This window comes from Dipteris shenzhenensis, chromosome 24 (assembly GCF_047967505.1).
Source record: "Dipteris shenzhenensis isolate YYH24624 ecotype China chromosome 24, Dip_SZ_1.0, whole genome shotgun sequence".
Lineage (NCBI taxonomy): Eukaryota > Viridiplantae > Streptophyta > Polypodiopsida > Gleicheniales > Dipteridaceae > Dipteris > Dipteris shenzhenensis.
The window spans coordinates 16,722,335-16,734,221 of NC_141619.1; the positions used below are offsets into that span (position 1 = coordinate 16,722,335).

Below are 11,887 nucleotides of genomic sequence, written 5' to 3' on the forward strand. Positions count from 1 at the left end.
AAAGCATTTACATCCAAATATTAAGCAGAGAGATAGAAAGAGAGAGAGCGCGCTCACAAAATCAAAGCAAGTCCAAATAAAAGGAAAGGAAAGGAAAAAGAGAGAGAGAGAGAGAGGGAGACAGAGACAGAGGAGCAACATGGAAAGCAGGCAGTGGGGCACGAGAAAGAGAGAGAGAGAGAGAGCCGCAACATCAAAAAGCAGGAAGTCACGAGATTTCAAACAGTCAACAAACCTGAAGACTAGGAATGCAAGATAGGGATCGAAAGGATTTAAACTTTGTGTTTATCCAGAATTCGGCTGCAGACTGCAGCATCAACATAAATAACGGTCGGATTGGGTGGAGGAACAACAGGGTTGGAGTAGTGGGTTTTGGATTTGTCAGTTGACAAGTCGCTAGGGGACTGTTGTTGGAGCTAAGACGCTTAGAGATCAAGGGCATGTGAGATTTTCTTTACAGCTGTCAAGTTGGCAGCTCCCTTTATAAAGCTTTGGTCACCTTAACATTCAAACAAAGCCACTCTGCTTTGCACTAAAGGAGCTCGAGTTCGAGTTCTGCATCCTGTTTTGTGAGTCTCCTTCCTTCAACCTTCCTTCCCTTCCCCTTCGCTTCACTTCGATGGTCTTTGCAATCAGGTTGTTTGGTTCTCAGGTCTTTTTTTTGGCTTCAATTCTTGGGCTTTGCAATCAGTCTGCTTTTAGCTCTCGGGCAAATCTCTTTGCAAAGCTTCCTGAGTAATCTGCTCCCATATTCAGCTCGCTGGTTGATTCGTCCCACACAGCAGCTTTTGTAGATTGTCATTAGACTCTCCATGCTTTGCCTGTTGGCTTTATATGCATGTGCCATCGTCCCACACAGCAGCGGCCAAAAGCTTTGTCATTTTAGACTCTCCATGCTTTGCCTGTTGGCTTTATTTGCATGTGTCAACCTGCTCTCGACTCTTGCATTCCGGGTCGAATATCTCTGCTTCTCTTGGGCCTTTGCCTTGTTTACGACATTTTCGGCTTGCTGCATTCCGTTGGTTTGCCATCAAATTAAACCACTGCTCTTCTGCATCTTCGTTCGGGGCCAACATTGGATTCTGCGGTGCTTTGCCTCCTTTCTCTACGAGTTTCCTGTCCTTGCTGCATTTCTTCGACTTGCGACATGCTTTGAGTCGTTGACGTGTTTTGCTAGTTAAATCCTTAAGATGTTTTCGAGCATGACTTTTGCTTCGTTCGTGAAAGATTGCTCTCGGCGGCTCTTAATTGACACCGGCGATGTGTTAATAAGCAAGTCTCACGTTCGGGCCGAATGTGGATAGTTATACTGAAAAGAATTGACTGTATGACACGTTACTGATGTGAATGTGCAGGCAGGGGGGAACGTTACTGACGTGAATTCTCTGAAAGTGCAGGTGACAGAGTGGAAGAAGCGTTGGAGCGAAGAGAGCAGGGATGGGGGAAGCAGCAGCGGGCCGAGGGCCGGCGGGCTCCAAGCGAAAGGTAGAAAGGATGGCGATGGTGGTGCTGGTGGCGATGCTAGCGAATGTGGCGGTGGTGTTGGGAGCCGACTATAAATACGAATCGCCACCACCTCCATATAAGTATGAATCTCCTCCTCCGCCACCTTACATATACGAGTCGCCACCCCCTCCCCCGTACAAGTATGAATCTCCGCCTCCTCCTCCATACAAATATGAGTCTCCGCCACCTCCCCCATACAAATATGAATCCCCTCCTCCTTACAAATATGAATCCCCGCCTCCTCCTCCTTACAAATATGAGTCTCCTCCTCCTTACAAATATGAGTCTCCTCCTCCTTACAAATACGAGTCTCCCCCCCCTCCCCCCTACAAGTATGAATCGCCCCCGCCTCCCCCTTACAAGTACCTCTCGCCTCCGCCCCCTAAGTACAAGTATGAATCGCCGCCTCCTCCTCCCTATAAGTATGAGTCGCCGCCTCCTCCCTACAAGTATGAATCCCCCCCCCCGCCACCCTACGTCAAGCCCCTTGCGGTGGTCGTGACCGGCCAAGTCTACTGCGACCTCTGCGAGAACGGCAAGATCAAGAAGCCATTAGAAGGTATGTAGTTGCGCACCCTGTCCTCAGATTTTGAAGTTCGTTATTGTCTATTTTGATTGCATTTCCCTGTTGGCATTGGTTGTCGTTGGCGGTACAGTCTTCCGTCCATTTTTTGTATAGTTTGCATGGATTGCGTGTTTGGCTTCTTCCACGATGTCGTGAGCTTCACAACGTCGATCAAAGTCGCGGATGATCAGCTTTTCCGTCCATTGATTGCACTGCCACATAGAAGTTTTTCGTGCTGTTCTCGTGAATTTCGCTGATTGGCTGAGATGAATTCTTCGGTTTCTAGTTTTTCCCGGTGGCAGAAGCAAGTTATTTCCGTCAATTCGCTGCTATTTAGTGTAGTTGTAGCCGTCAATTGGCTGGTCTTGCAAGTGGTAGCCGAAAAGATTAAGTGCGATGCGCCTCTAGTGTAAGAGTCCATGGGCTCTTATTTGTGCGGGAGATAGAACGTTATCCGTCCGGCGACGTCGGGACGGATGAATTCTCTACCGTCAGCTGCCGTGGCGATGTGGTGAGCAGTCGGTGAATGATCAAGATCAAAGTTGCTTATAATCGGCGCTGTGATTGCAGGTGTGGAAGTGGGAGTGTTCTGCTGGAACGGCGAGTCGGAGGATGGGTTCTACGGCAAGACGAACGAGAAGGGGGCGTTCAGGGTGGAGTTGAGCGGCTTCGACTACAAGAAATGGGGAGGCAAGGCGTGCAAGGCGAAGCTCATAGCGGCCTCGTACGAGACCTCATGCACCATGCCCACGAACCTCCACGACGGCGAGGTGGGAGCCGAGCTGCACATCAAATCCAAATCAGAGGAGCTCATCTCCCTCCTCGCAGGCCCCTTCGCCTATCGATCATATGAGAAATTCGAGCAATGTGCCAGCCCCGTCTACAAATCTCCGCCACCTTACAAATATGAGTCTCCCCCTCCGCCACCCTACAAGTATGAGTCGCCTCCTCCTCCGCCCTACAAGTATGAATCTCCGCCACCTTACAAGTATGAGTCGCCTCCTCCTCCTCCCTACAAGTATGAGTCTCCTCCGCCACCTTACAAGTATGAGGCGCCTCCTCCTCCTCCCTACAAGTATGAATCTCCTCCTCCTCCACCTTACAAGTATGAGTCTCCTCCTCCACCTCCATACAAATATGAGTCTCCTCCACCCCTCCCATACAAGCATGAATCTCCGCCTCCTCCTCCTTATAAGTATGAGTCTCCTCCCCCCTACAAGTATGAATCTCCGCCTCCTCCCCCCTACAAGTATGAATCCCCTCCTCCTTACAAATATGAATCTCCGCCTCCTCCCCCCTACAAGTATGAATCTCCGCCTCCTCCTCCCTACAAGTATGAGTCCCCTCCTCCCCCTCCATACAAGTACGAATCTCCTCCTCCTCCCCCTTACAAGTATGAGTCTCCTCCTCCGCCTCCATACAAATACGAATCTCCCCCTCCCCCTCCTTACAAGTACGAGTCTCCACCACCCCCACCATACAAGTACGAGTCTCCACCACCCCCTCCATACAAGTACGAGTCTCCACCACCCCCTCCATACAAGTACGAGTCTCCACCACCCCCTCCTTACAAATACGAGTCTCCTCCGCCTCCTCCTTACAAATACGAGTCTCCTCCCCCTCCTCCCTACAAATACGAGTCTCCGCCTCCTCCCTACAAATATGAGTCTCCGCCGCCTCCTCCCTACATGTACAAATCGCCTCCTCCACCTCCCTACAAGTATGAATCTCCTCCACCCCCTCCCTACAAGTACGAGTCTCCGCCTCCCCCAGCTTACAAGTATGAATCACCGCCTCCCCCTCCATACAAATACGAATCTCCACCACCTCCTCCGTACGTCAAAGCTACCTAACGTAAGGTCAGTGGCCTTCTCACTGTTTTTGTAATGAGTTACCATAATGATTGTGTTGTCAACTTATATATGCGCTGATGGTACAATTCAACTTATATATGCGCTGATGGTACTTCGGAATTGCATTGCAGATGGAGATAGAGTTGGCTCTTACGTCAGGCCGCTGGTTTTTCCACATAAACCATGCTGTGGTCAGCAGCATGAGAAGTTGACCCATTAAGCGCGAACAGATTGTCTCTGATTCTCTTCTCTCGTCTCTACTTGGAATATACCGGAATGGTGTCTTGGTGTTTCTCCATGAAATGATGCCAAGCTTGATGTAATAAGAGTGCAACTCTTAGAGCTTTCATCTATTGCGATCCTAAAGGGGATGCTTGAGTCGTGTTCGTCGCATAATAAGGACAATTGTCCGTTAATGCCAGATGGAGTCATGGCATGTAAGCTTGTTTTGACATTATGTATAAAGCTCTCTTTTATCTCTCAAGTACTTTAGATATTGTTCATTTTGAATGCACTTAAGTGTTTTCTAAATCTAAAATACGATTCATAATGGTGTTTTTCTTATGGTATATAGAATTATTCTAAGCATGGTTGAGTAATAAGGAACATAGTTATATTTGCTATATAACATTAATTAAGTGTGCATGGGAAGAATAGGACACAATGCTACATTCACCAAGCATAATAATCGGTTGTCCAGTAGTAGGAGTGGTCACACTGGTTGGGTGCAACATTGGTGGTCGAACCAACCATGGTCTAGACAGTCATGCATCATGCATTAGTTATGTAGTTGGTGTCAAGCATACTTCTACAACATCCTTGAGATTTTTGACATAATATTATATCATCAACAACACTTTTAAAGGTCTTCCTCTTGCTAGTTGGAGCTCCAGTGGGGCGGCTAACTTCCACTTCAAGTCCCTAACACCTTCCAATTTGCTTAGTAGGAGTCTCTTAAGAAATATAAAAGAATTCTTGTTTTATGGCTTACAAAAATAGTTGTAAGTCTACAAGCTTTGTTCAATTGAAGTAGCATATCTATGTCTCTCTAGTGCCATGATTTGTGTTGAATTGATCAAGTGCTGAAGCTATAACAAATAGCCAATAAAATAGTTATCATTCACATTTTGTTCAAATGTATAAACATCATAAAAATATTAATATTAGAAGTCCCCCAAATTTCCAACTTAATACATAATCCTCTCATCAATGCATGCATACCATGGATCCACCATGTTCTAAGTTCATCTTATCTTCCTTATTTTAGAGATTGAGATGTCGATCAAGGGGCTTGCCACATGGCATTCATATAGATAGCTCTCCTTGCTCTACCTTTCATGTTGCAGTCACAACGATTCGATTTTGTGTGCCTATTGATTGTTGCCATCCTTCTTTGCCTTGCCCAAGACTACGTTCGGGCCTTCCCTCTTTCGACCCCTCCGCCATCTCAGCTGTGGTGTTTCGTTCTGTGCCTGCTTAGGAAGGTAGAGCCTTCTTCCAATCTATTTCTGTTTCTCTCATCGCACAACTGTTTTCATTGGCAACACCATGGCTGCCAAGATCCCCCCTCCTAGCACCTCGACAGACCATCCTTGCACTCCTCAACGAATCTCCCAAATTAGTGGCATTTCTGTCGAGTTCCCTTACAAGGCTTCGCTTACATGGGCAAGGTCGTCAATACCCTTGAGAAGGTGCACAAATAGCACAACGGGCACTGCCACGCCATCCTTCAATCTCCCACAGGCACTAGCAAGTCTTTGGCATTGCTCCGCTCTACCTTGGCCTGGCAGGAGCATGTCAAAGCCTTTGTGACTGCTCGGTTGCTCGGTTTGCCGACCTGCCCCTAACCTGCACCACCAATTCATGATGTTTTGCCTCAACATTTGAATACCACTCTTCCTCCTACTCAAGGTAATCAGGATGGATCATGGCTGCTGCCTCTTAATGTCTTATCTGTAGAGAGCCTTTCTTCCGTGACTGCTAGGGCTGATGTTGTGTTTTTGTCCGCAATAAGTCCCTTGCCAACATGCATTTTGGATGCTATCCATGAGAAAGAGGATTATTTTCGGAAGCTTTTGCTCGACAAGATCAATGTCCCTTCTTCAAAGCATTCTTCGAGCAATTCTTCTCACGATTCTTCATGATCTGTATGTCAAGACAATTTCAAGCTTTTCGTGTGGACTCTTCACCATAGTGCAGTGATTGGGGGAGCCGATGTGCTAGGTTTGAACCACCCCCTACACCTTTTCCAAAGACTTAGCCATTCTCAGAGCCTCAAGGAAGAACTATTGGGATGGAAGATTTAACCTGTGGATGCTAAAATGCTGGAGGAAACATTCCTGGAATACAGGGAAAAATAGTTCCATCTTGGTTTCCATTTTCACCAAATGGTTCATTTTAAGAACCTGGAAGTTCTTGCGGAGAGAATCAGGGTTGAAAGGCTAGTTTGAAAAGAATGGGTAAACCTGTTCAAGTCGACACATAAAATTATCATGATATTGGCGTCCTTGAAGCTGGCTATAAGAAACTAAGGGGAAGTCCAACCAAAAAGACTGTTTTGGTTTAATTTGGGAAGTCCTGGGCAACTTAGGCCAGCCCCGCGCGGAAGAGTGATAATAATAAGATGAACTCGATCCTCTAGCGAGATACTAAGAAAAAAGGGGCGTAGCGCCATGTCATGCTTGCAACATTTGCCTGATTTCGTTCCCATGATGATGTCCTACTAGAGCATGAAGGAGATGAGAACAAAAATGTACGAGGAGTAAACCAAACACCTCCCGAACCAGTTTGCAATACAAAATCTTGAACTGTACCATGGAGTGCTATAAAGTGAGACAAGCCAGTACTAGGAAGCCACAGAAAGTTGACTGAATGCAAACAGCAGCCGATTCCTCTCGCTTCATGGTGCCGAAAGATGTGAGACGCTTGGCACACTGCATGACAATAAAATCTCTACTTGAAGAGGCACAATACCAGAGCTCCACGAATGAGGTTAGAGAACAGAAGCAAGGCATGGGTGGATGGATGTGTGATGAAAGATTGAAGGACCAATTTGCTAAGGAGGCCGGAGAAACAATGTGCAATAGGCATGCTTGCCAAACAAAAGTTTTGATTTTATCAAAGGTTTGGATTTCAAGCTTGAAACATTATAAAATCGGGAACAAACCCATCATAGACGGGTCTAAGTACTCGTTTCCTATAATGTATACAACTTGTGGCAATTCAAAGAAGCTAACTAGACCTCAATACTGAGGAACCATCCAATCATCTTATCTCCCCTTAACATAACCAAATGTGGTAGTCTACCTATAGAATAGGCATGGGATGGCATGCCACTTTTTACCACATCTCACTCTTTCTCAAGTGGGCATGTGTCTCTGCACTATGATCATTCGAGACATCATGCTTTATTAAAATTTTAATATGATAATCCAAGACATCATGCTCTATCAATGGATGTCAGTCCTTAATGCATACTAGTGTAGTAACCAATAATGCCACATGGAAGGCCACGATGTATTGAAGCTACATCACCTATATGTTACATATTTTTAAACACCATTTTTTCTTAATATCCATGTCTTGAAAACTATGAGCTATTGTGAGTAAAACGTTTTATTTTGGGCTTTCATGTGAAGCTAGTCAAATCTAGAGCTAAGAGAACCCTAAGCCACGCACCTCAGTGTATACAACCTCTGACCTATATCATGTCATGAAAATTAGGTTGATTGAAGCCATCTAATCATCGTGTCCCTCCCGAGTCCCAACATAATTTAATGATTGTGGATGTGGTTATCTACATGTGTGAATCAAGTACGAGATGGCATGTTCCTACTCTATTTAGAGTAAGCACTTATTTGCACTATGATCATTAAAGACACTGTGCTTTGACAATATTATACGACGTTGGCTTTTGCGCACGTGCACACCCACATGTATGCATGTGTGCGTGCACACACACACACACACACATTTATGCATGCATGAGATACAAGCTAGGAATAGCTCCTTGAAAAACTGACATAAATACTTATTCTCACCTAGAATTGGAGATTGAAAGTAGGTGAGTGTCAAGTATGAATAGTTTGAAGCAGGTACTAATGTTGACGTAAATCCACATACCTTGATGATAGCCATGTTGAGCATGATTACATCGTGTTGTTGAGATGGGCTATCAGCATGGAAGTACTTGGAGGAGTTGCCTTGATGTTTTCGAGGTAGACTTTGGTTGGTGTAGCATCCTTCTCTCTAGATAGTCACCTTAGCCTTAGTAGGTTCTTATGGCACTACAAGGCTGGGAGTGGATTCGTAGTTAGAGGTATAGGCACGAGTTGAGATATTCCATTTGGGAACCCATGGAGGTGCACTCATCGCCTTGACTTTTGACTTGGTCCCTTGTGCAGTAGGTTCTTGTGTGACTGCCCTAAGAGTCTAGATAGGTTTTTGTCACTCTCATTGTTGTAATTGCCACTTGACTTTGTAGAGCTATGACACGAGGTATCCTTGGTGGTGTTGGTGTTGTCTTCTCCTTGGTTTTGCAGGCAACATGTTCTTGTGGCACTGCCTCATTTTTAGAGGTAGGTTATTATGTCTTTGTTGCTCTCATATCACTAGTGGCTGGTGCTGTACTCTTGCCATTGTGGAGGGCAAGGTGTTTGAACATGGGGGTGGATTGGTGGCTTTGTAGCAATGGCTAGTGGCTCTTGTACATATTGGCCTGTACTCTTGCCGTTGTGGAGGGCAAGGTGTTTGGACATGGGGGTGGATGTACTGAGGGTATGGGGGTAGCCTTGGCAAGCCTTAGGCAACCAGATAGATGGGTTATCCTCATAGTACCCTTGGGCCTGCAACAACCATTTGGTCACCCATTGGTGATGACTTCTTTGTTTGCAGGGCCTTGGTGCTTGTCTTCTTTGTCTTTGTTGATCCCTTGGTCTTGGAAACTGTTGGAGATTGGAGTTGGGCCTTTTGGAAGGAATGAAATCTGAAAGTTGAGTCTGCATCTTTGGTATTCATATGTATTCCTCTCCCTCAAAGTAATGTTGGGCTTGAAGGAGATCTCTCTTAATCCATTGCTTTTTAACTGATTGTCCCAGTCCCTTCTAAGGTCTTCAAGGGGAAGGTAGGTATGGGATACAATCATCTTGAGAGTGCTCAAACTCTCTATTGGGGGCTTAATGGCCTTGTCGTACTCATCCTTCGGGTGTTTTGGTTCTGCCTTGGTACAGCCCTTGCCACTTGAAGTAGGGATGTTGGCCTTAATTGAAGAATCCAATGTGGAAGGGTCGGAAATGACCTTGTTTGCCATGATGGGCCTTAGCTTTGACCTTGCACACATTGGAGTCACTTATCTACAACCACCACTTGTCAACATGTTCTTTCTCTCCAATATTACCTGTTCATCTATCATTCGAACAGGCATGACAAAAAAGTGACTAGCTACGCTATGGTTATTAACATTTGCTTGAATTTGAATATAACTACGCACATGTATCCTGTGATCATTAACCGCCCTTGTAGTTGCAAGGGTTGTTTCAAGAGTTACCTTTGTCACTTTTTTCCATACCTCTTGTGAAATAAAGTTGTAGCTTGTTCCTAGATCCACCAATGCTTCAACAGAATCGAACGTTTGACCGCAAGCCTATAACTTAAGAGGTAACTAAGCAGAATCGGCAGTTAGATCATCATAAGGGTCTAGGCTGCCTTGCAAATAGTCATTCAACTATTTTGCTTTCATTTAGCATGTCAGGCTCTAGATTCCTCTATGGCCTATCATGTCATGTGGGCTACTTTGGCCTTTAATTCCTTTTCTCAATGGATGTCTGCGAAAGGACTATCCACCTTTTTAAGTTCTACCAGCCTATCAGCTATTGGATCCTCTATAAGAGGATCTCTAATTGGTATGCACAAGCTGGGTCCTACAAATACCATTGGCAAAACTACTTTCATGCCAAAGGCAAGACTAAAGGATGTACACTTAGTCACCACTTTATAAGCAGTGTGGTATGCCCATAGTGCTGCTATGATCTTATGCTTCCAATCGGTATGGCTAGCTTCTATAGTGTGTGTCATCATGTAGGTCATTGTCTTATCTGTGCTCTCAGTTTGTCCATTGTCTTTGCATAATAGGCCAAGGATTTCCTATGAACGATCATGAATTTAGAGTTTAGTATGGAAATGGTCTCATTTAAGAAATGAGTGCCTCTATCACACTACAAAGTCTATTCTCCATTTCTCTAAGGGTTTATCTATCAGAGCACCACCCGTAAGGGGCATTTGATCAGCTTGTTGTGGTACCTTCAATTGCCACATGGGTAATAGCATTTGACATACTCGGTTGCATCTTGGCGTAGGCCACCATAGGCCTACTTGCATAACCTTTTGACCAATAATGTCAACTATGAAGTGCCCACCTGCTATGCCAGTGTGAGCTTCTTCAAGGACATCTAAATATTCTTCTTCACAAGGACATCTAAATATTCTTCTTCACGCATACACCTTCTTTTTGTGTTGCGGTGTTGACCTTATTGAGGTCATACTAGTTGGCCTGCTGACCCGGGGTCAATAGAGCTCTTTTTTATTGCTGCCTGCTCCACTTCCTTTTGCAGATGGAAGCTTGATTTCCTATTTATCATACTAGCTGATCACCTTTAGCTTCCCTCTCTCCTTTCTTTCTCTAAAAATGACATTTTGATAGTTTTTCTATGCAAAATATAGACTTCCACCATTAAGTATGAATGAAACCCGTGAGAGCAAGCTAAAGGGAAAAACACACCATGCAATGCATGAGAAAAAACTCCTCAAAAATAATTGGAAAATAACCATGGTTGAGGCTGAAAAATGCCACCTCAATCCTATAGTAGTCTTAGAGAAGAAGGGTGAGTCCCTCCATTCCCTAAAGAAAATAGCCCTCCTGATAGAGGCTATGTGAGAGGACCCCTTCATGCTCGCCAAAATAGCCACCAAATTATATATAGTGTCTGTACATATACTAGCCAATGTGTGTGAAGGGTGAAACTAGGATCCCTCCAATGCCTTTGTGTATCTAGCTCTCCAAATATATCATGTTGTTATGCTTGCCAGTATCTCCCAGGAAGAGTCCATAAAGGCATGAATGGAAAGTAGGAACAACATCTAGAGAACAAGACTATGGTGTTGGATTGATAAAGCCCAAGAAGAGTCATGTCTCTCACAAAAAACATGAGGGCTAGTAAGAGAAATCCAAGCCACTGATCCCCAAGTCATGAAGAATGGGAAGTGTGCAAAAGAACTAAAAATTCCTTAAAGCCCCCATCCAAAATCATCCTCACCTATTTGCAATCCCATAAGCAATGATGAATCATCTCCCCAACAGAGAGGCATTAAGGATAAGTAGGGTCGGCCCCAAACCTAGATCTCCATAGGTTCACTATAGTCCCACCATGGATAGAAAGCCAAAAGAAAAGAGTGATTTTTCTATTATTGTGGCATTTCCAGAGTCGAGCTTCCAAAATTTTTTTTGCAAATCAGCAGAGATCTCAAAACTCTCCCAATGAGAAGCTCTGGAGGGCCCCCAACCTCTGCAACTGAACTAGAACTGCCTAACATTCCTTATCATCGTGTACTGAAAGAAGGGGATGCTCTTCTCTCAATGTGCTTCCTCAATCCATTGTCTCCCACTCTCTAGGGTCCCACTATAAAAACTTTATGGGGACTCACCCGTAAAGCCAAAGTCTCCATGAGCCCCATCCCGATAGATTTGATGATAAAATTTTGAGGCTTTTCCTATTTTCTTCTTCCTTTGTCAAAGTCAAAGTCTATCATGTAAAATTTTGGGGCTTTCCTATATGTAGTGCACATTCATCCCTGATTTTTTACCATTAGTTATAATTGCGAAATTTAGCTTGATATTTTAAAGTCATGGGCTGATTGCTCCATGCAATTTCTCCTACGGCCTTTACCAACATCAACATTTGAAGTCATT

General features: G+C 44.7%; 1 protein-coding gene across 4 annotated transcripts; it reads left to right on the forward strand.

Annotated features, from left to right (window-relative positions):
- Positions 1-506: 506 nt before the first annotated feature.
- Positions 507-4,376, forward strand: LOC147886292 (uncharacterized). 4 transcript variants are annotated; one of them, XM_087395425.1, is made up of 4 exons: positions 507-569; positions 1,398-2,065; positions 2,642-3,930; positions 4,056-4,376. In XM_087395425.1, the coding sequence occupies exons 2-3, from the start codon at positions 1,438-1,440 to the stop codon at positions 3,922-3,924; spliced, it is 1,911 nt and encodes a 636-aa protein (XP_087251551.1). In that variant the 5' UTR covers positions 507-569; positions 1,398-1,437; the 3' UTR covers positions 3,925-3,930; positions 4,056-4,376. The 4 variants fall into 4 exon arrangements, with proteins under 4 accessions (XP_087251551.1, XP_087251554.1, XP_087251552.1 ...); XM_087395428.1 differs by having other exon boundaries at positions 2,642-3,925; XM_087395426.1 differs by lacking the exon at positions 507-569 and adding an exon at positions 582-636.
- The last annotated feature ends 7,511 nt before the right edge of the window (positions 4,377-11,887 follow it).

What these genes read in the sequence shown, in the direction of transcription:
- LOC147886292 (XM_087395425.1), top strand. Translation starts at nt 1,438, where the DNA reads ATGGGGGAAGCAGCAGCGGGCCGAGGGCCGGCGGGCTCCAAGCGAAAG. An exon ending in GATCAAGAAGCCATTAGAAG is followed by an intron (nt 2,066 to 2,641) that starts GTATGTAGTTGC and finishes CTGTGATTGCAG; the next exon opens with GTGTGGAAGTGGGAGTGTTC.